The 22,735-nt window shown below is 34.5% G+C and overlaps 1 protein-coding gene across 13 annotated transcripts in view; it reads left to right on the top strand.

Moving 5' to 3' along the window:
- PCM1 (pericentriolar material 1) overlaps window positions 1–22,735 on the top strand; it is a 42,780-nt gene that overhangs the window by 12,277 nt on the left and 7,768 nt on the right. For 5 of the 13 annotated variants that reach the window (XM_064511080.1, XM_064511079.1, XM_064511076.1 and 2 more), the window contains 24 exons: window positions 434–650; window positions 1,959–2,160; window positions 2,449–2,625; window positions 3,384–3,541; window positions 3,783–3,997; window positions 5,472–5,626; window positions 5,705–5,834; window positions 6,916–7,050; window positions 8,605–8,795; window positions 9,309–9,509; window positions 10,443–10,665; window positions 10,807–10,952; window positions 12,130–12,326; window positions 13,219–13,396; window positions 14,070–14,428; window positions 14,958–15,116; window positions 15,949–16,005; window positions 17,230–17,402; window positions 17,469–17,615; window positions 18,207–18,327; window positions 18,652–18,789; window positions 19,042–19,175; window positions 20,533–20,667; window positions 21,294–21,491. In XM_064511080.1, the coding sequence (XP_064367150.1) occupies window positions 434–650; window positions 1,959–2,160; window positions 2,449–2,625; window positions 3,384–3,541; window positions 3,783–3,997; window positions 5,472–5,626; window positions 5,705–5,834; window positions 6,916–7,050; window positions 8,605–8,795; window positions 9,309–9,509; window positions 10,443–10,665; window positions 10,807–10,952; window positions 12,130–12,326; window positions 13,219–13,396; window positions 14,070–14,428; window positions 14,958–15,116; window positions 15,949–16,005; window positions 17,230–17,402; window positions 17,469–17,615; window positions 18,207–18,327; window positions 18,652–18,789; window positions 19,042–19,175; window positions 20,533–20,667; window positions 21,294–21,491 (4,146 nt within the window). The remainder of the gene's footprint in view (window positions 1–433; window positions 651–1,958; window positions 2,161–2,448; window positions 2,626–3,383; window positions 3,542–3,782; window positions 3,998–5,471; window positions 5,627–5,704; window positions 5,835–6,915; window positions 7,051–8,604; window positions 8,796–9,308; window positions 9,510–10,442; window positions 10,666–10,806; window positions 10,953–12,129; window positions 12,327–13,218; window positions 13,397–14,069; window positions 14,429–14,957; window positions 15,117–15,948; window positions 16,006–17,229; window positions 17,403–17,468; window positions 17,616–18,206; window positions 18,328–18,651; window positions 18,790–19,041; window positions 19,176–20,532; window positions 20,668–21,293; window positions 21,492–22,735) is intronic. The other 8 variants (XM_026104582.2, XM_026104581.2, XM_026104576.2 and 5 more) reach the window with 5 other exon arrangements.

The raw sequence follows: 22,735 nt of genomic DNA, 5'->3' as shown, positions 1-22,735 counted from the left end.
GCACTGTACAAGTTTTTTTTCACAGGCTTTTTCAGAGCTTCACCAGTGTTCATTTTTCTTACTTTTTGAACAGTGTAGTTAAATGTTGGTGTCACTTATTTACATGAATTTGCTGATGGAGTAATTAGGGTTCTTTATAACCATGAAAGCTTAGCATGTTTGTGTTCTAGTGATTATTGTTGACTGATCCACGCTTTCAGTCTCATACTTCTTTAGATTTTCACGGAGAACATTTCTGTATTACAGTATACAATTGGGATATTATCAGAATATTTTCAGCACCTGTTTCCCTTTATAGGTGTTCTTTGTTCTGCTCTTGAGCCTAGCAGGCCTAGAAGAGGGTTTCTTTTTCTTTGTTTTATTTAGCTTTTGGAAGAAGGTAACTAGAAAAACTTCACAGTACTCCGAATAAAAATGAAATTACTCTTTTTAGACACAGTCTGTGCCAGATAATAGGAGGCAAGCAGAAAGTCTGTCGCTTACCAGAGAGATTTCACAAAGCAGGAATTCTTCAATGTCAGAACATCTGTCAGATGAGAAGGCACAGCTTTTTAACAAGATGCGGATGTTGCAGGGTAAAAAGCAAAAAATGGACAAATTGTTAGGAGAACTTCATACACTTCGTGACCAGCATCTAAATAACTCCTCCTGTAAGTAAACGTAAGCAGAATTGTATATTTTTAAGAATGTAACTTGCAACTGGTTAATGAATTATTACCAACTGTAGCAGGTGATAAAGCTGTGCTAGGGCAATATTGTGTAACTGTTTTTTTAATGCAGTATAAGTTTCCTCCTTACTGGAGAAATTTTATATATTATACTTTTCTCCTCTACAGATGCAGATAACAAATGTTTTCTTTAATAACACTTTAGTTTATAACACTATTAAAGTTGGCTGATGTGAGGTTGTGAGACTAGAATTTTTGTTTGTTTTTTCTTCAAGGCTTGTCCATGACAAAGCTTACTTGTCGATCATACCATAAGCACTTGAAATTGAGGACTTTCTATATTTTGTCACAGTACATCCATATCTGTGTACTCCGAGCTTCAGGTGTTAATAGCTCCACAGTAGTGTGGGGCCAGCTTTTCCATTGTCAGAAGACTTTCTCTTCTGTTAGTCATAGGGATTTGGATTGTAGGCTGGACCATAGGAACTTGGCTGTCTGTATAGACTAGATTTTTGGCCTGTTCTTTAGATGACTTTTTCCTTCCCCCGAAGTCTCCATGTGGGGCTATCAGCTGTTCTCATTTTCTGTTTCTGGAAATGTATTTGTATTGGTGAAGCTTTTTCCCCTACTGCTAGAAATTGCCTGGGAGGTGATTACAACATACTTCGGTTAGCATTAAGAAATGAGATACCTGAAGTATGCTCCTTAGGATGGGTCTACTACTTTACTATGATTTAACAGCAATCAGTTATGTTACTATACCCTGTTCTTCCTACCTGTAGTTAACACATGCATATAATATGCATGCATTTGGATATCGTTTCATGTAGCTGGAAAAAGAAAACATGTCAAATCTCGAGGCTATGTTCTACAGCATAAACGTACAAGAACTAAGCACAGAAAAAGTTGATAGGATTTTTTTTGTCACATTGAAATGTTAAATTTCAACAAAAGAAATTGACCCATAAATAAACTCTTAAAAGAACTCTTCAGGCAGATTCACAGCATTGGAAATGGAAACAATGGAAAATTTCCATTTCCGAAGTTTGATAAAGCTCAAAAGAGGTGACAGAAGTCTTGTTTATGGAAGTTTGCTATTTACTGTCTGCCTTTTGGCATTGTATGTCACAAAACTTAAACAGAAGTGTGTGGTTTTTGGTTTTTTTATGAAAAAGGCATTACCTGCTGATTTATGTGGGCGATATTTTCTGTAGCTACACTTTAATATAATTCATTTAAGTGAGTTCCTTTCTGCAAGCTGTCTTAATCAGATATATTTCTTCTCTGTAGTTTTTCCTGCATCAGGTTCTCCTCAAAGAAGTATTGATCAAAGAAGTACAACTTCAGCTGCTTCTGCTCCTGTAGGCATAGTAACTGTTGTCAATGGTGAATCAAACAGCCTGGCATCATCTGCTGCCTATCCTCCTGATTGCCTGGCTTCTCAGAATGAGAGTGAAGAGGATGACAATCTAAACCCGACAGAAAAGCTCCAGTAAAAGTTCTTTAATTTTTTCTGTAGTGTGCTTTAGTGGTTTTGAGTATTAATTTCTTTTAGTAAGCTCTCTGTCTTAAGGAACTGTTTTGTACTTTAATCTACTTAATTTCATATTATGTCCTACTAAATGGTTTAAGACAGTAAAATGGGTTCAGAGCTTCAAGCATAAAATTCTTACATGGAAAATGACAATTTTCAAGGATTATAGATTACTTTTATACATTTCAACTTATATACATGCAATTAATAGAACAAAGCATATAGCGTGTTCTTTTTCCTCTTCAGGAAACTAAATGAAGTTCGTAAGAGGCTGAATGAGCTGCGTGAGTTAGTTCACTACTATGAACAAACATCTGATATGATGACGGATGCTGTGAATGAAAACACTAAGGAAGAGGAAGAAACAGAAGAATCTGAAAGTGATTCTGAACATGAAGATCCACAGCCTGTTACGAATATTAGGTAATAATATTTTTTGTCATCCTAAATTTTTGTAGCTAAGTTGTCACAGGCTTCCTGAAGCAATAAATGATTTCAGTCAACCAGAAATAACGTGATACTGTGATTATGTTAACTTTCCAAAATTTTACTTTCAAGTAGCTTTCTTATACAGATGATTAGTTATAGTCTTGGTCTTGTTCTTGGTAGCTTATTTGTACAACAAATGTAGATTAACTTGGATGTTTAGAAAATCATTATAGAGGACTTTGAAATCTGTAATTGCTTTAGATTTAAGCACTGAACTGTGTATAGAACTCCATTGGAAGGTTAACAGGTTTAGGCTAGAAAAGTGGAATGAAAGAGATTGCAGTTTAGAGAAGTGTACTGAGGTGTTGTTTTTTAACAAGATCACTGTGTGCATTGACGATCTTCACTGCAAAGAAATGAGTTATAATTTTGCTATGAATCATACAGAGCTTTTGTAACATAGACGTATACCTTGAATGCCTTTTGTAAACTGATACTGTTTGTAGAGCTAGCAGGGAAATAATCCATAGCTGCTTCTGAGTGATGAAAAAATATTGGAGTGATGTATATTGAGAAATTTTGATGTCTGGACTAATTTTCAAGGGAATTTTATAAGGGTTGCTTTTTATAAAGGATTATAAAGACATTTCCGTAGCAGCCAGTTGAAATATTTTTAAAATTAAAGGGCTGAAGAAAAACTTAACCAGTATCGATTCTTAAAAGGTTAGCATCTATAATGTATTTTACCCTAGAAACCCTCAAGGAATCAGTAGTTGGAGTGAAATGAATAGCAACTCAAACATACAATGTGGAACTAATAACAGAGATGGAAGACATCTTAATACTGACTGTGAAATAAATAACCGATCTGCTGCTAATATAAGAACTCTCAAAATATCTTCAGCTCTAGGTATGTTCCAAAATCTTAAATAATTTCAAGTATGAATGCACATGCTAATAATTCTGATAGCCACACAAAATCTGGGAAAACCTTGTCTGACAAGCAGAATGTTCGAGAGCCTAAACATTAAGCTGATATTTCTCTGAAGTGCAATAATTACAGATGACATAATTAATTAATGGACTTCAACAAATTGTGTTGTGTGTCATTAGTGCTGTTTTTTCCTTTTTGGTTTGTTTTTCCCCTCTAGACTGTCATAATAGGGAGGATGACAAAGGTGTCGACCTACCCCAAGGTGAAGATGATGAAGTTGAAGAAGATAGAGTTAGTGAAGATTCTGTATCTAGCCACAGAAGCAGCCTGGGGGATGCTGCTGGAGATGCTGAGTTTGAGCAGAAGATCAGTAGACTTATAGCTGCAAAACAGAAACTTAGACAGCTACAAAACCTTGCTGCTATGGTGCAGGTATTCTGTAAATATAAATCTGTGCACAAAAATGTAACATTTATTCATTATTACATGTATAAATTTTAGTAGGGGAAAAACTCTCTGCTTAATCTAATATTCAAAATGCTCATTGTAAGAGTGGGAAGGGGAGATACTGTTTCATTTATCTGAAGTTGAGGTTGATGCTTTTGAAGTTCAAATCTTGAATTTTCGTAAGGGTTACTGACTTAAGAGAAGAGTGACCTTAATGCTTAAACTCAAGGCTGAATTACCAAAATTTTCCTAATAAGCCTAATATTCTTGATCTATGTTTTTGGGTTTTTTTAGCTTATAATGAATATTCATCAGTTTTAGTTTTGGAAACCTAGGTTCTGCAATGTTGTTTCCATCAGAAAGGAAGATAGTTTTTAAGTTTTTCGTAAGATTCTTGAGGGCTGGCTATGAACTGACAGTGTTTTTTATTTAGAATATATCACACTAGTTTTCATGATGTTTCTAAATAACAGCTTTTCTTGAATTTGATGTCCTCACAGAAACCATCTGTGTAATTTAGTCTCTGCATATTGAGTACATATGGATACCACATAAATGAAAAGTTTGTATGCAAGAACTCTATAAAATCAGTCTCAATTAAAATGTGTGCTTGGGTAGTAGCTACAGTATAGGCACTATATAGTTATTTCATGATTATATTATCAAAAATGTGTTGGCATCTGGGTCAGACTTAATATGTAGGATCACTGTGAAGATGTTATCTGTACAATAATATAAATGAGAAAATAGAGATGATACAAATGCTTTTTTTATTTCCTTTGATTTGTGGTATGTCTTCAATCTTTCATTCACATTTATTAGGTTAATGGTTTTACATAATCAGTAATAGTGCTGTGGATATATATAGCTCTGCCATACATCTTCACTGATGATGATCCCGCCCCTTCAGTGGGTTCTATATTAAGAAAGATCATTTTGGAAAACACAAGCAGCAGCTACAGCTTTAATATTTTCAGATTAAGCGGAGAATTTAAACTACAAAACCACCAAAACCAAGAAAAGTATGATACAGAACCATGTGGAAGACTTGTTTCTATTTTAAGCTGTTAATGTTTGTTTTAACTTCCATGACTACAGTAGCTAAGCAGTCTTGTTGCTCACCTTGTAGTCTCATTCTAGTCCTCTTCCCTTTTCTCCTTCTCCTTTCTTTTTTGTCATGCATGTTGTTTCTATCCATTCAGTTATAGGTATAAAATGCAGTTCAAGTGATTCATGCTCCCAAAATAAGAGAGAAGTTACTTTGCTTATACTGGAATTTTCAATAGTGTAAACTCTCTAACTTCAATTTAATCTCATGACGACTTCTCTCCTTATAATCTGAACTAAAGATAAAGTTCTTCAGACTGTGTAGTTTTAAAAAATGATTTTAATTTGAGAAACTAAACTGGTTAAGTTTTGTGTACCAATTTGAGAATATTCTGACTGCCCCTCTTTTCAGGATGATGATCTGGAACCTCAAGCAGCAATTGCCAACAGATCTAATGTGGGTGATTTGTTTTTGGGTGACGTGGAGGAGACAAAGCAACAACCAAACAATGCCCGAGCTGGTACCAACAAGCTACAAAAAGATGTAGGACTGAATGAAAAAGCGAGGTATGCTTCTATCCAAGGATATGAAATTCATGACTTTATGAAACTTCTTGCCAGGTAACACACAAATAACTTTTACAGAGAGAAGTTTTATGAAGCTAAGCTACAGCAGCAGCAACGGGAGCTTAAACAGTTACAAGAAGAAAGAAGAAAACTGATTGAAATTCAGGAAAAAATTCAAGCATTACAGAAAGCTTGTCCTGACCTTCAAGTAGGTAGAATGTATTTCTTTGCTGCCTTAAGTTGTTGAGCAGTAGAACATCAAGTGTCTTTCATACCAGTTAGTTTTGTTATTTTTGTCTAAGTATTAAAAAAATGGTATTTAAAATGTACAATTGGTAATTGTTGTTCTACATATTGTAAGATGCTGGATTTCTAAGGCTGGACAAGAGCGCTGATTATCTAGTCTGTGTTCCTCTCTCTTTGCTCAAAGATTTCTGTACCAAGCTCGTAGTTCTAGTGTAGTATGTCGTCAAAGGTTTTATGGTCTGGGTTTAAACTCAAGGATGGAGAGCAGTCTGTGTTATTTTTAGTTTGAAATTTTTCTGTCCATATCTGTAGTCATTACATTTTAACACATGATATTAATCATGATTTCTAATCTAGATTTCTTTCCAGAAATATGCATTTGAGGATCATGTTGAGTAACATGCTAGCTCGAAAGATCCTGGTTATTTGCCTTATAACTACATAGACATTTTTCAGAATGTACTGTCATCCAAAGGCTGTTTCTTCAAAATTACATTAATAAGATGATTATGGAATGTCATTATAAAATAAAATGTTACACTTAAGAAAAACTATTACACACATGTGTGCACACAGTGGTTTTTTTGTTTGTTTGTTTGTTTGTTGTTGTTGTTGTTGTTTTTTAAATGCTGCTCTTCAATAGTCCTTTGCTTTATGGCACAAAAATGCTTCCCCCTGCAGTGTTACTGGTGAACCTTATATTATCAGTGGCTTATCTAAGAAAACTTCTTCAGGGTCTGATCCTTTAAAACAATATTATGTCTTGTAAGCATGACAAACACTTTGTATTCAAAACGACAGTGCTGTGCAGTATTGTTCTTCGTGGTCTTTGAAGGTAAACTTATATTATAAAGTGAGCTGTAAACGGCCAGTAGTGTACATCTATAGCATTATATACTACTATCTTATAAAAATATGCACTGTTGATTACTGCCCAAGCTAACTCTGCTGTCTCAAGAAGCCTGAAATTTGTTGGGCATTAACAGTACACAGGTTTTAGAAAGTTACTCTGCTTTACTTTGCCTTTCTGCTTTCTCTTTTAGTTGTCAGGTAGTTTTGGTAGCTGCCCAGCAAATAGACAGATTTCACCAGCAGCTTCAACTCCAGCTATGAATGAGTGTAACGCAGCTGCCAAGCCTTTACTTGAACTTGATGAATCTGTACCAGTTGGCAATGAGGTATTTCATACATGAGATTTTCAGTGGCTTAGAAAAGGCTTATAGAGGAAAAAATTTCTAGATACCTTACAAAATACTATAAATAAATAAATAAAATATTTTTTATGGAGAGTGAAATAGTAGCTGTTTTAACATAATGTGTATAACTTTTGTTTCTGGGAAGAAATAAATATTGAGCTGAACTGGCAAGAATGCTTTGCCCAAAAATAGAAGTTGTTGTCAAATGTGAAAGTTAAATGAATTCTGAATTTGTACAGTAGGCATTTGACAGTGCATTCCAGAGGCAAATTATCAATAAAGAAAATAATAGCATTATTTGAAATGTAGTATATGTCCTTTATATAGTTGACTTCTATGTGTCTTCCTTTCTTCTTTTTTTCCCCCAAATTCACAAGTTTTGAATAATGATCTGAATATTACTTAGTCTTTCTGAAAATTATGGTACCATTTAAAGAGGTGAAGAAAGACATGAAGAAAAGTTTCCTGTTTAGACCAGACATCAGAAAGAAATCAAAAATATCTGAAAATATTTTTTTTTAAATGAACTTTCTCGGTGAGCTGCATCAGCATTCTCTAAATTCCTGTGTTGTAGCTTTGGTGAGGCTGATTGCATAATGCCTCTATTGCCATTAAAAGTCAAATCTTTCTTTTCTCAGGAGAGGATTTCAGAACTTTGGCTTCTTCAGATAAGCATTACAGGATAAATTATTTCTTATTACTAAACAGAAGATCTGAATTTTTTTCTGCTAAAAAGAAATTGTCTTTAAAATAAATATGCTGATGCATATTGATAACACTAAAAACAGCTTGGATTATTAATTATCAAAATATGGACATTAGATTTTTGTTGGAAAGCTTCTTAGTTGCATCACCACCGACTAGTTCACTTGATGCTTCAGTACATTGTCACTTGTCTTTTCATTAACATCTGCATTTTCCTGTCTGGTTCACTTATGCAATTCCTGTTATATGTTATGCCATTATGTTGCACCTTTTACGATTTTGTAGAGAGTATTTTACCATTTGTGCTTTCTCTGTGTTTAAAGTAGATAAGGACTCTTCCTGCTTGTCTCTTTCCCTTTAGGTGCTTTTCTTTGTAACCAATGGCTTCCTTAAGTCTGTCCAAACATGTACTGCAACCTGAAATTTCTGCAGATTGCAGAAATGCTTGGCTTTTTTCTTGTATCCTGTACTTAGTTAATAATGAAGCAGTTTGCACTTTTTCCAGATTTCTCTAGAAGATAGTATTCTGTCTTGCTACTTAGTTAACTAATAATGCATAAGGTGTTTGATAGATAGTGTTGAGTGAAATGTGCATCATTTTTCATTTAAAAATTTCTGTCCTATACTTGCTCTCTTAAATTTTAAATTAGTTGGGATAGATACCAAATACTGTGTATATTTTACGGCTTGCTGTAGTGTGGCTTCAGTTACAGTATGATACCAATGCCGGAACAAAAATTTATCAATGTAGTATCAAATGTTGAAAATTTACCGTGTATTTGTTCAGATTTTTTGTTTATACTCTAATACTTTCCATTCTACTGCAAATAGTTATGGTCTGAGATGAGAAGGCATGAGATTTTAAGAGAAGAGTTGCGACAGAGAAGAAAGCAGCTTGAAGCTTTAATGGCTGAACATCAGAGGAGGAGAGAGCTGGCAGAAACAATATCTACCGTTGCTGCATCTGTTAAAAGCGAGGGATCAGAAGCTCAGTGTACTCCACAGCAGAGTAGGACAGAAAAGTAAGAACATGAGTCACTGTGCTTCTTTGTTTAGTACAATGTTAGTCCTAGAGCATTTTCCTGTTTTCATATAAGTGCTGAATGAGATGAGATATAATAGAACAGTAAATTATTTTCTCAACTTCTAAAGTGACTGTTAGTTGACAGTTTGCCGGTTGTGTGGTTTTAGCCAACATGTTTAGTCTCCCCTGTTCTGTAGATGGTGAAAATTATATAAGGAGCAAGGAGTGTGTGGAAAAGGTCAAATGCTCAAAGCAGGCTATTGTTTCCTCATCTCTACAGTATTTATAACAATAGTAAGGTAATGAAGAAAAGACTTATTGAAAATTAACTGTCTTGCTATCTGAAATATCAGTTTCATTTTGCATTGGTGAGATGATGTTAATCAAGCTGCTGATTTTGATGCAGCTTGATTAATTGAAGCTAGACAGATTGTTTTAGTATTCTGATTTAAAAATAAAAACAACAGTCCCACCCCTTTAAACACCTCACTTTGTCTTAAATGTTCACTAGGACAATGGCAACCTGGGGAGGTTCTACCCAATGTGCACTGGATGAGGAGGATGGAGATGAGGATGGTTATCTCTCTGATGGACTTGGTCAGGCAGAAGAAGAGGAAGAAAATGAAGAATCAAGTTCTAATGACAGATTCTCTATTTATCCCAATAACAACATACCAGAAAGTACATTTTGTGTTAAAGAAAACAAGGATAGGTTAGTTGCATTACTTTTTGGCATGATGCCAGTCAGGGTAAATTTGAAAGGAGTGAAGGAAGAAGCATTGTGTTTAGTAGAAAAAATTCTTGCAGCAAGTGAGATTTCTTTCTGCTTGCTAGTGAGCTGTGTCCAGTGGCACTCTCTTGTCAGAGTCTCTGTACCTGTAATGTGTATAGCTAATCTAGATTATTTCTTCTGTTTTCAGCCATGTTAAATGCTGTTTGCCATTGAGCTTTCTGGTTGGGTTACCATAGCTCCTTATGTTCCCATGTTGTTTTAGTCAGCTTAGAGAAGATGACTTATCAGAAATTTTTGCTATGAGGTTGATCAGATTTTTTTTGTTAATCAGTAATTCAGACAATTAAAAACTAACCCTGAAATTTTTGCTTTGCATTTGTTGTCTTTGGCAGTGTTGAAAAATACTTCTTTTTAGTTTTTTAATTAACGTAAATATTTTAATTCTTGCTTACCTGATTGATTTCCTTATTGATCTTTGTGTGAATTGTCAAGATGCTACGTTAAAAGTAATATATATCCTTTCAATTGGTTATCTCCATTTTTTGATACCCAAAATTATTTTAGTAGCTACTAAGGTATGTGATTTTCTGTTCAGTTCCTGTGTCTATTAATTTTCATTGTATTGTGTTGATGGCTTTCATTGAGTACATATTAAAAATCCGTATTGGGCAATCCTGAGAACAAGAGCCAGAAGCATTTTTATCAGATCTTTTTTGAAAATGGGTGTGTTTGTTAGTTTCTTTTTTTTTTGAGGATATTGTTGGGTTGACATGTTGGTGGTTGGCTAGTACACTGAAATGGCCTGAGCCAAGTGAGTTGTTGACATTTAACTGAAATGTCACTTAAATAATTGAAACATCATAGAGAGTTTAAAAAATTAGCTTTTGTCCTTGGGTTTTTTTTTCGCCCTAGGTGGAAGAATTGCCGTCCTCTTTCAGCAGATGGAAATTATCGTCCACTGTCTAAGACCAGGCAACAACAAAACATTAGTATGCGACGGCAAGAAAACCTTCGGTGGGTGTCTGAACTTTCGTATGTGGAGGAGAAGGAACAATGGCAAGAGCAGATCAACCAGTTGAAGAAACAACTTGAATTTAGTGTCAGCATTTGTCAAACTCTGATGCAGGATCAGCAGGTAGATAACAACAGTTATTTTTTATTTACTACTTTGTCTTTTTTTATTCTAAATCTTTCCAGCAATAACTTCTGTTTTTTTTTGGTTTTTTTGGTTTTTTTTTCTGTAGTTGGCTCATCGGCATGTATTTTCTTTTTACAGACCCTGTCTTGTCTACTACAGACTTTGCTTACGGGCCCTTACAGTATGATGCCAAGTAATGTTGCATCTCCACAAGTACATCTTATTATGCATCAATTAAACCAGTGTTATACTCAGCTGACTTGGCAGCAGAATAATGTTCAAAGGTTTGTCATCTGTGTTAGTATTAGATTGTGTAATTTGAAATGTTTCAGTAACAGAGAACATGGTTACACGAATGATAGATTGGATAATGGTTAAATGTTCTTCTAAACTTCTGAGTGGGTTTTGAACTTGAAATTCTATACAACCTTGGGGAGGCTTCCCCCCTTCCCCCTGTTTTTTTTTTTCTTCAGTCACTGCTTTGAAACCTTTCAGAAATTTTCTTGAGTCACTGTTGTAAAGACAGCCAAGTCTGGATGTCTACCAAAAGACTATTCGTATAGTTTCATGTGGCTTTTTTGGTATAGACTTGCCTTCCTTGAATGCTGCTTTTGTGCCTTTATTATGTGCCAGACTACCTGGCAAGATTACTGATTGTAATGATTATGGAAAGATGGTGGAAAAGTTCTTTGTCCTTTCTTAGTCTTGTTAGTAAGAATTTACAGTTACTCATCTTCCGTTGGATGTACTTTCTGCCTTCTGAACTGTTTTATATATAAATATATATAATATATAATTTTTTTAATGTATAAGTAAAAGATATATAGATTATAGTTTAGAAGGTAGAAAGTACTTTATTTAAATATATATATATTTTTAATAGTCATCTTAATGTATTGTTTGAAAGTCCAAGCTCTTTATCTCTGTTTTGTCTTTTGGTAAATATTCTATAGTTATTGATATCTTATGTTTTAAAGCAGTTTTTATGTCACTTGCACTTTTTTATGCCACTTTTTTTATGCCACTTGCACTTTTTTTTTGACTAGCTGATTCAAGAAGTTGTTCTTTACATACAGCAGCTGAAAACTTAGCTTGTGCATCATAACTTGTGATGTTTATGTGGGGTAGGTGGTATAATGTGGAGTCTCAAATTACCCAATTACAAGTTACTCACAGCTTTCCTTTAGTATGTCATAGCCACTGCGAGTACCTTGATTGACTGACTGAATAAGTCTAATATTAAACTTACAGTTGAGTCAAAGAATTTCAGTTCATAAACATTTCATATTAACACAGTTAAGCTCTATGTTAATGAGATTTGGTTTTTAGCATGCTGTTGTCTTTCCATGGTACCAATATTTTCCTGTGTATGTTATTTCTATCAAGTTGTTTTCTTGTGTCATTTTAAGTTTCAAGGCAGTCCCCCTTCCCCCCAGGTGCTTATTTCTCCTTGTTTTCAAGGTTGAAGCAAATGTTGAATGATCTTATGCGCCAGCAAGAAGAGCAACAGCATCAAGAGAAGCCATCAAAAAAGGAGAGAGACAGTAGTGCACCACCACCTCCATCTCCTACCGTTTTTTGTCCCTTCAGCTTTCCTCCACAACCTGTGAATCTGTTTAACATACCAGGGTTTACTAATTTTTCTTCCTTTGCTCCAGGTTAGTACAAGAGTTAGTACAAATGTGCAAAGTAATACAAATTTCAAAAATTTCTGTTAAGAAGTGGTTTAATGTTAAAGTGGGACTTAGTGATTTTTTTTCCTCTACTTCATTTCTTAGAAGTTCAGCACTCCTTTTGGTTTGAAATACCTACAATTATCAATGTGTTACTAATCTCTGTCCTTATTAGAGCAATAGAGTAACTGTTGACTTGGATACAATGTTCCTAATCTCGTTACTAAACTTGTATTCTACCAAATCAATTTTTTTCATTTCAAGTTCAACAGTAAAAGTAGTAGATCTTCTTTGTATTATTAAGAGAATATGGTTCCTTATTAAAGTTGTCTTAAACAATAACATATTTCAGCCTTTTCAGGGAAACTGGGAAATCAGCATAGACATAGCTTATAACTTTCAGATTCTCAAGTCTTCTGCTTTAGGATGTGTTTTAAATTATACAGGACCTGCACAGAGGAATACTTATGTTCAGTTTCTTGCTACTGTAAAGAGTCTAAAGTTTAAGTATTATGTCTTCTTTAGCTGTATGAATACTTGTTCTGTTGGAATTTTCTTGGCAGTTTCATTGTAGTTGAAGTATTGATAAAATCTTCATGCAGGTGAAACTCTGTGTTTTTTACGTTGACTTGTAAGAGCTTTCTATTGGAATTTCAAGAAATACTTTCTTTTGTCCTCTGGTTGAATTGTAGTGGCATGTGTAGTAGCCAGTGATTTTTTGAAACCTGTGTTTCAGATAAATTCTCATTACTGCAGCACTTTCAAGATGGCAACCATTTCGATAACTTCCCTTCATCTCCATTTTTTTCCAAAATTTTGTGGTGCCACAATGAGGCAGGGGAGGTAATACCTTCTGATTCTCTCCTTTACTTTGTAGGTATTAACTACAATCCAGTGTTTCCTTCTGGTTTTGGAGATTTTGCACATAATATTTCCCCACATAGTGAGCAGCAGCAGCAACATCCTGTAGATCATAATGCTTCTGGGAAAACTGAGTACACGGCATTCCCCAAACCTTTCGAAAGCAGTTCCTCTAATGGTACAGAAAAGCAAAGGTATTTAATGTCACAGTGCAACTTTTTTTTTATTGACTCTGCTCATTTTTCCTGTTTTTGGAGAAGGTTGGGGAGTTCATCATCCTTACAGGGTTTTTATCTTTAAGGTAAATAATTGAATTCAAAGATGAGCTTTAGTTCTGCAGTTTCCTAGATTTTTTAAATACTTTTTTATCCACTGGAAGTGTGTACTTTTCTTTATGTTAACTTAAATGTGCTTTCATAAAATTTGAAGGTTGAGTGTAGAGCCTAAGTGATTTTATGATAAAATTTATAATTGGAGGAACATGTTTTTCACTTTTTCGAAACTGAGCTATCATGTCTAGAGAAGATAACTTCACAGTGAATGTTTGTTTTTGTGCTACAGTAAATTCTAATGAAGAATGCATTGTTTTAGGAGTGTTCTGTCCTTTAATGCTATTTAAGTACAATAATAGGTACATAAATATATTTGGGTTGAAATCAGTGCGTAATGTGAATTTTTTCAGATGCCTCCAGTTTTCATTTGGAAGGTTTCTCCCCGTTTTTGGTGTCAGTGTTCATTTGATCATTAAATAACTAGGGCAGATGATTTGCATTATGGATGAAGCTATTTATTTGCCTGGTAGCACTCACTGTTTCTACCCGAGAGATCAGGTTATAATATATTGTGTTATTTCTGTATTTCTGACAGAAGGAGTCATAGACAACCTGAAGAGGAAATGGAAAACAAATCAGTTTGGCTTAATGACAGCCAGGAAGCAAAACAAGATGATCAGTCTTACCTGAAAGCAGGTTTTGCAGTTTCAGTACAAAACACTGCTTCTAGTCATAAAAATCAGTCTGATATGGGTAGGAGAAGAGAGTTTGATGAGGAGTCTTTGGAGAGTTTTAGTAGCATGCCTGATCCAGTAGACCCAACCACTGTGACAAAAACATTTAAATCTAGAAAAGCATCAGCGCAAGCAAGCTTGGCATCAAGAGATAAAACACCCAAATCGAAGAATAAGAGGAAGAGTTCTTCTCAACTAAAAGGCAGAATTAGAAGTACTGGTAGGTTCTACTTAGATACCGGGGCAAAATCGACTTTAATTACAATTTTTGTTCTAGAGAACTTTCTCTCCATAAATGGTACCTTTACCGATAACTTTTATTTCAAGAACTTTTCATTGAAATGTGAATTTGTCTTACATAACACAAGTACACAAGTTTTTTGAGTATTAGTGTTTAAAAAAGTGCAAATGATTTGGGTATCATGATTGAACGGATAGTGAATGCAAATATATTAAGACATGGATGAAGAGAATCTTTTGTTTCATTATGTCTTCATGTTGAAATTGGATGATTTACTGAAGGATATGCTTCAGTAAAATACAGAATTAGCCTAATATAGTGACTGTCTGGGGAGAGAGGGACCGGACTAGCTAGCATGCATGATATTGTTGCAGTCACTGAGGATTTAATGATGCCATATGGCATCAGTGTACAGAGGGAAATCTTTGGCTAGGAGACATCATTGGTGTTTTGCATCTTTTGAGGTGGCCCCTGAACCCTAACCCTAACCCTTCCCCTCTCCTGTAAGGTTATGAAAGTGCAAGCGCTTCTAGTATGTGCGAACCCTGCAAAAGCAATAAAAGCAGACACTCCGAAGAGGTTGTTCACGCAAAGGTGTTCAGCAAAAGAAATCGAGAACAGTTGGAAAAAATAATTAAATACAGTAGATCTACAGAAATGTCTTCAGGTATTTTTTCTGAATTTCAGTAATTTTTTTGTGTGTGTGTGGATTTCTTTGTGTAAAGGACCTCCATACTTAGTTGCCGGTCTGCTATTTAAAAGCAGTGTATTATGACAAGACAGAACACATTATTTTAGCATGCAGGTTTTACTTTTAATTCCTAAGGATGCTATAAACATTACAAACTAATGATTGGCTGTTGATTGCTGTTCAGTGTTTTCTGTAGATTAGATGCTTGATTAAAATAATTTAGAAACTGAAATTATTACAGTATAACAAAGAACAACCTAGCAAACCAAAAATCTGATTTTTTTTCATCGATTCATGGAAAAGGGTAACTGTGCAACAAATTAAACTTTGGTTAGCATTTTGTGCTGTTTAATTCCAGCATTTAAACTGCATCTAGTACTGCATGCGTGTTTTCTTTCTGTTCACACTTAAAGGAGCTCTGTTAAATAACATTCAAGATAAATCTTATAACATCACATAAAAAACCTTACATTTTTACCATCTGCACTGCTTTTCTTGCATCTAGATCATAAAAATAGTCTCTTCTGTGTCATTAGGTTTTGCCGGTACCTTTTTGTTTGAAAGATGCAGATAATATAGTCATTGTAGCATGATGTACAGCTCTGTCAGTATAATAGTTATGTCCACCCTAAAAGCTGCATTTACTGGTGTACATATCAAAATTCTACCAGTTAAGTTCTCACAATAAGCAGCTTTGATGTCGTTTGGATGATTAAGCAGTCTTGCTTCTGCTGTTTTGTATAGACCCTGTCTTTATTTCTGGTGCGCGTTTTTGTGTTTATCACTGTCTATCCCCACTTTCCTACAGCGCATGCTAGGAGAATTCTGCAGCAGTCTAACAGAAATGCATGCATTGAAGTGCCAGGTAATGCATTCACTGCTTAGCTTCAACAGTGTCGTGTGAATTACTTTCTTTTTCATCTTAGCTTTGGTCCTTTAACTTACTGTTTCTCAGGAGTCCGATGAGTTAGCTTACCACATACTAACTAGTACTATTGCAGTACCTTCTCTGTAAACAAGGAAGAAAAGTTATTTGTAATTTGCATTATATGCAACAATACAAACTGCTTTGAACTGCAATTGCGGATAACATGTTGATCATGTTCCTTGTTAATTGCAATAATGGATAGAAGATGCGCATGTGGACTGTACACCAAAATAAAACTAGTTTCAGTAGGCACTTTAGGGATATTTAAAAGCTATTGTTACATTTTAGTAATTGCGGCAAGGGGAGCGATTTCCAGTAGCTTTTTATGGATTGAAAAAGCATACTTTTGTTTAAAAATTTTGGTGAACTATTTAACTGCAGGTAATCAAATTGCAAAGTAACATTTGCTGTATTGCTTACAACTTCATTACCTTGAATACTAACAAATATGCTTCCATTAAGCTAAACTGAGTTTTTCAAATTTAACTTTTTTCCATTCAACCCTTGCCAAAGTATATATGTAATAATTAAACTGTTTTGACATGGGCATAATCCTTAATTTTCAAAGGGAAGGAGACTGTTATTAAACATCATGTTGTCTCCTTATACATATATAATAAGCTTAAGTGTAACAGGCTTTGAGTGCCTTAGAAATGATTTGTATTAGACATGTATGAGAATGTAGATTTTATGTTTGTGGAGGGTGTGTGTGAAGGAGTGGCTTTCTTGAATTCAGACTAGAGCTCTCATTCTTTCTCTTGCTTGTATTGCAAAACTGAAATATTTGTAGTATATAGACTTGAGACCTTTGGCCATCTTGTCTGAAACATTCAGTATTCATTAACGCTGAATACCTACTCTGAAAGCAACATTCTGAAGTGTGTAGTATTCTCTGTAATAAATAATGCTTTTTAAAGATGTCATTCAGAACTGTAAGAAAAAACCTGACTCATACGAATGCTTGTTTTTTTTGATTATTTGTATAAAGAATTACTTAAGTATGTTTAAATTTTTGTTGCCTTCAGGAAATAAGTAAGCTTTAAAACTGAAGCTATATAATAGAATCTACACTGATTGAGGTTCAGTTTGCATATGTAATAGGCAGTTCTTTTTCAACTAGGTGTACTTAAGCACTCACTAGTTTCTTTCCTTTTCTTACAGAAACTGGTAGCGATCTTTCTATGTTTGAAGCTTTGCGGGACACAATTTATTCTGAAGTAGCTACTCTTATTTCTCAAAATGAGTCTCGTCCTCATTTTCTCATTGAACTCTTCCATGAGCTTCAGCTGCTAAATACAGATTACCTGAGGCAAAGGGCACTGTATGCTTTGCAGGTATGCTTAGAAATTAGAATCTTGTGTATGAATCAAACAAATCTTAGATCCTTTTTTACAGTGTAGGTTTACTATCTTTTCCAGGATATAGTGACCAGGCATTTATCGGAGACCCGTGAAAAACGGAAATGTGCAAAATCACTGAATTCTGCGACGTGGATGGCATCAAATTCTGAACTCACTCCCAGTGAAAGCCTTGCTTCTACAGATGATGTAAGTTTTTATTTCAAGTTCAGAAACTAGTTTACTGCGTCAGCTTCTATCTTTTGGTTTATACGCATGCTTTTGCACTGAGTATTCGCACTAGTGATTGAATTTTTCTGAAATCCATATTAACTTACAGAGACTTTTCTGAAAGCGTGTAAGACCATCTTCCTTCCAAAATAATTAAACCTTACGGGATTCTTTACACTGGAAATCGATGACATATTAAGAACAGAACTTGGAAAACAGTAGGAAGGGCATAAATCTAAAACTGGTATTCAAAAATAGCCAAAATCTTCCTGTGAGTGAGGTCAGGGCATGTACTCATCACTAGATTCACAAGGAATTCTTGCTCTTCTTCATCTAAGAGATCACTGATAGCTCTGCACAGTTTTTTGTGTATCTACAGTTGAAGTATTTGAAAAAAATGATAATCACCTGACTGGTTTATATCATGAAAGTAAGGTTGTTCTGTAATCAGGCTGCATGGGGACAAGACTGGAAACCACAGTATGTGGCTGAACAGAATTGTTGGCTTGTTGACATGTCTGTGAGAGGATCGTGCATTCCTGCATTATATGCAATTGTTTGGGTTTTTAGGAAACTTTTGAGAAGAACTTACCTACAGGAGCATGTCAAGACTGTGAACAAAATGATGCAGACAATGGGAGTACCATGTCTACATCTTCAAACTTTGAACCTTTTGCCACTGATGACCTTGGTAAGAATGATGTAATTTATAATATTGTAAGTATTACTCCCTCACTTGCTCTCCTAAAATATCAGCAACTGGCTGCACTTAAATGGTATGCTAAGCTTTGATTTCAGTGTGTGACCACGTGTTCTGTAATATAACACTTGGAGCAATTAGCCACTTGTGCAACACTTCGACTTGGTCAAAGTGTGCAGTAAACAGAATTCTAGTTGTTATACTGTTTTAAATTTCAAAACCTGTGGCTATGAATTCATTGTTATTATTGTTTACTTGTCTTAATCATTTAAAAATTTTTATATAGATTAAAAGATGTTTTTATTCTAAATATAGGCAACACAGTGATTCACTTAGATCAAGCTTTGGCTAGGATGAGGGAATATGAGCGTATGAAAATTGAAGCTGAAAGTACCCTTGGCTCTGAGGGCTGCTCTAGTAATTTTCAGGGTGCTTCTGCTGCTAAATTAGAAGGTATGCATATATATACATATTTTGCTTAGTTTTAGAAAATAATCAGTCTAAATATCAAGAATCTTTTAATTGGCTGACTTGCTATCCTCTTCATTTATGTTGAAAACTTAGCAAAGTTTCATAGGTTCTTTACACAATGAAGTAAATGTTTTATTTTTAAAAAAGAAAAACATTCATATTTTGAAACTGATATTTCTTTAATAGTAGTGTTAAATGACTTGAATATGTTTCCTTGCCCCCTTCTCTTGCAAGGTCCAAATACCAGTGAAAGTCTCTGTGGGCCACAGTCAAGTGAAGTTTCTGCTGTTCCATGTCCTCGAATAGATACTCAGCAGCTTGACCGGCAAATTAAAGCAATTATGAAAGAGGTCATTCCTTTTCTGAAGGTAAGAACTCTTTTCAGTAGAGTGTGAGCTAGAACAGTAAGAGGAGAATCTATATCCTTGCGTAGAAAAAATGTTTATACTGAATTAGTGGAAAAAGCAATAGCTTTTTCATGTTGAAGGTGTAATAAGTAGCTTTCAAATGTAATACTTTGTCTAATTGTATTCTAAAATGAGCTTTTTTCTTTAATTGCACTTTTGTGCACCTGCATGGATGTATTTCTGTCCCTGAAAGGTAGGACCAAAATACTGCATTTGAATTTTTTTATGAGTTTGTAAATGAAAAGGTATACATTCTGCAAACTTGAAGTGTTTATTCTTACGATGTTTGTATAATCAAGTATCTTTCAAGTTCCCATTTTATTTAAAACTGATAACCCACATCTTAGCTACAGCTGCAATATATGTTAGATTGCAAATATTGCTGGGGAATGTAGTAAGGGTTAAATTCTCTAGCAGCAGAAGGATTTAATAGGAGAAAGAGGTCATGAATCTAGATTGCATATGGTTAATGAATGTAGACTTCATGAAGCATAGAGGCATCTTTGGAGCTGACCAAATCAAATAGAAATGTTTGAAAATGTTAATGAGTGTACTGCTGAAATATGTTTCCTTTTAACAAGGACAACCGAGATAATTTTAATGAAAACTGTTACATACTGTGTTACTTGAGGTTTTTTTGAAGAATAGCTCAGTAATTTGTTGATTTTTAGCATTTAGCAGATGTGAGCTTGTGAATTTCTGTGAATGGGGGGAAGAAATGCATTTTTTTATAGGAGGAGAAATATTCACACCTCATATTCTATGCATGGTTAAAGAAAAAAGGTCAAGTTGTAAGATGTTTGTCATCTCCCTGTACCACTTTCATACCCAGTATATAAGATTATGTTTGTCTAACAAGGTATTTGGTTGTCACTTTCAAATACTGCATATAGTGTTCACATGCTACAGTTTTGGTGTCTGAGGACTTGCCATTTGCTTGCAATTCTGAAAAAGTTTAAAACTGTAGATATCTTAATATATTTGGTAATATACTTGAATACACAGCTACAACATGTGAAGATTCATTCTTAGTTTATCCAAACATTAAAAGATGGCTTGTACTAACATATTAGAAAAATGAGACAAAGCTTTGTGTGCCTTGGAGGATCAGTAGTTAAATAAGTATGATATCTGCCATAATTGTGTTCTGCTTAGTTTGTTTCATGAGGTGGGTTAGAAACCTGAGTGAGTTGTTCCTGGGGCGCTTTTCCTTCAGCGCGCAGGTAGTGATTTTTTTTTTTCAATAAATGCATTCCAATATTTGAGATAATGACTCTCATTTTTTTAAGTGGTAACTAATTAAATTTATTCTGTTTAGGAACACATGGATGAAATATGCTCTTCTCAATTACTGACATCAGTAAGACGTATGGTCTTGACTCTTACACAGCAAAATGATGAAAGTAAAGAATTTGTCAAGTTCTTTCATAAGCAACTTGGCAGTATACTGCAGGTTAGTAGTTTTTTCAGTGTTGTTTTGCAACACTTACGATTTGGGTTATTGGTAACAGGCAAGCCAGCTTCCCTCAAGTTGCATTTTACCACTTCAATGACATAGCTAAGTTTCTCCTTCAGCTTCGGTACCCTATAATGAGCACTACCTTGTTTCCTAAAGTCAAAGCTTTACCGTGTACAGAACTTTTTTCCAGTGCTGCCAGATAACGAGGCGTATTTAAAAATACTGAGCTTCACATACTGTGTGTATTGCTCCTTGGAAGTGGACATGTTTGCACATATAAATTTTTAATAATTTAACGAGAAGTTTGAAGAAGTCTTCAGTTGTCTTCAAGCAGACCTCTGTTGATGGTCTTACTAACTTGCACAAGATGTCCACAAAAAACAGGTTACTTTTTGGGGTTGCAAATGTGGAGTTTAATTCATTAATCTATAAGTTCTTTTATGATTATAGATTTTATTTAAAATATGTTTAAGGCACTAACTCTAAAGAATACATATATATATATAAACTGCTGTTTATTATATACTTTAATCCTGAGATTTATTAGCAATATGACAGGTACTTGGTCTTTGAACTTCTAGAGCCTTTTCCAAAAGCTAAAGAATTATTTCTCTTCACAGGATTCACTGGCAAAATTTGCTGGTAGGAAATTAAAAGATTGTGGGGAGGATCTTCTTGTGGAGATCTCTGAAGTGTTATTTAATGAATTAGCTTTTTTTAAACTGATGCAAGACTTGGACAACAACAGTATTTCTGTAAAGCAGAGGTGTAAAAGAAAAACAGAAACAGCTGAAGTGGTACAGTCTAATGCTAAAGAGGTTTGTTTAATTACATTTTTTGAAAAATTTAGTTTTTCTGAGTTTCCTAAGTATGTCTTAAATTTTTTTTAATTACTTCATTTTATACATTGTTTACATGTTTTTTTCATCATACACAGTTAGCAATTAGTACTATACCTGTGTTGTCATAGTATTTTGATTATGTAGAAACATGAACTAGTTAGTTTTCCTCAGTAGTTGAGGTATCCTTTATTTTTAAAGGTGTCTAACTGTGTAGATTTTTTTTGTCTATATTTCAGGAGAAATGTGTTGTAATGGTTGCATGGGTGCACAGGAAGGAATAGTCAATTGACAAAATACTGTTAATATGTGGGGCTACTGAGCAGTCAGAATATTTAAATTGACATATCTAGTGCATTCTTTTGTCATGTCTGAGTACATCATCTCTAAAGCTGTGTCTGCATCTTCTTTCAGATAGTCAGACCTATCTTTTTCATAAGACTTCATTCTAATTAGGTAGTCACTAAAGAATCGGCTGGTTGGGATGTGTAGAAAGTATGACTTCCAAGAATTCGAGTATAAAATACATAAACTTTTAAGTAGTATTTGAGACTATAGTGCATATTCTGTTCTTAGAACGCAATTTTTTGGTTAGTCTTAGCACTTTACATTATTAAAGATGTTGTATCACCATCTTTAATTGTATTATTGCAGCATTTCAGGAACATGGCTTTTTAGTTATAGTTTAAAAAGAAATGCTAAACAGATGTTCATATAATACTAAATCATATACAGTCATGAAACATATACCGAAATGTTTCTTCTCGTGTAGTACAGATGTGACCCTAGTATCTTTTCAGCTTTTTTTTTTTTAAGAAACACAAATACCAAAAAGAACTCAACTTCATTCATCTGGCACAGAACTAAAGTCCTGTATGTAGTTTTAAGTCTATCGTCAGCTAAACTTCAGGATACCTCAACTTAAATATACCAGTAATATGGATAGTGTGAGATAAGACTTTGGAGTGCCTTGTAAAGAGACCAAAGTGATGGTTTGAATCCGGAAGGGCTTGGACTTGACTTCATTCCTATTAAATCTGAAGTGGCTCCTTGGATCTCAGTTTCAAAAAGGATTGGTTTATACAATACCCTGAGAATGCATGGAGCCAACATAGATCTGGCTCTTCATCTCATTGTCTGAAAGAGAGAATTGGGGTCAAGGTCAGTGTTTGCATTGTTGCAGTGGGGCCAGTTCAGATTCAACAGGGTCAGAAGTGAGCCAG

Source organism: Dromaius novaehollandiae, chromosome 4 (assembly GCF_036370855.1).
Source record: "Dromaius novaehollandiae isolate bDroNov1 chromosome 4, bDroNov1.hap1, whole genome shotgun sequence".
Taxonomy (NCBI): domain Eukaryota; kingdom Metazoa; phylum Chordata; class Aves; order Casuariiformes; family Dromaiidae; genus Dromaius; species Dromaius novaehollandiae.
Note: the sequence above shows the minus strand (reverse complement) of the source record. Positions and strands in the feature narration are given on the sequence as shown.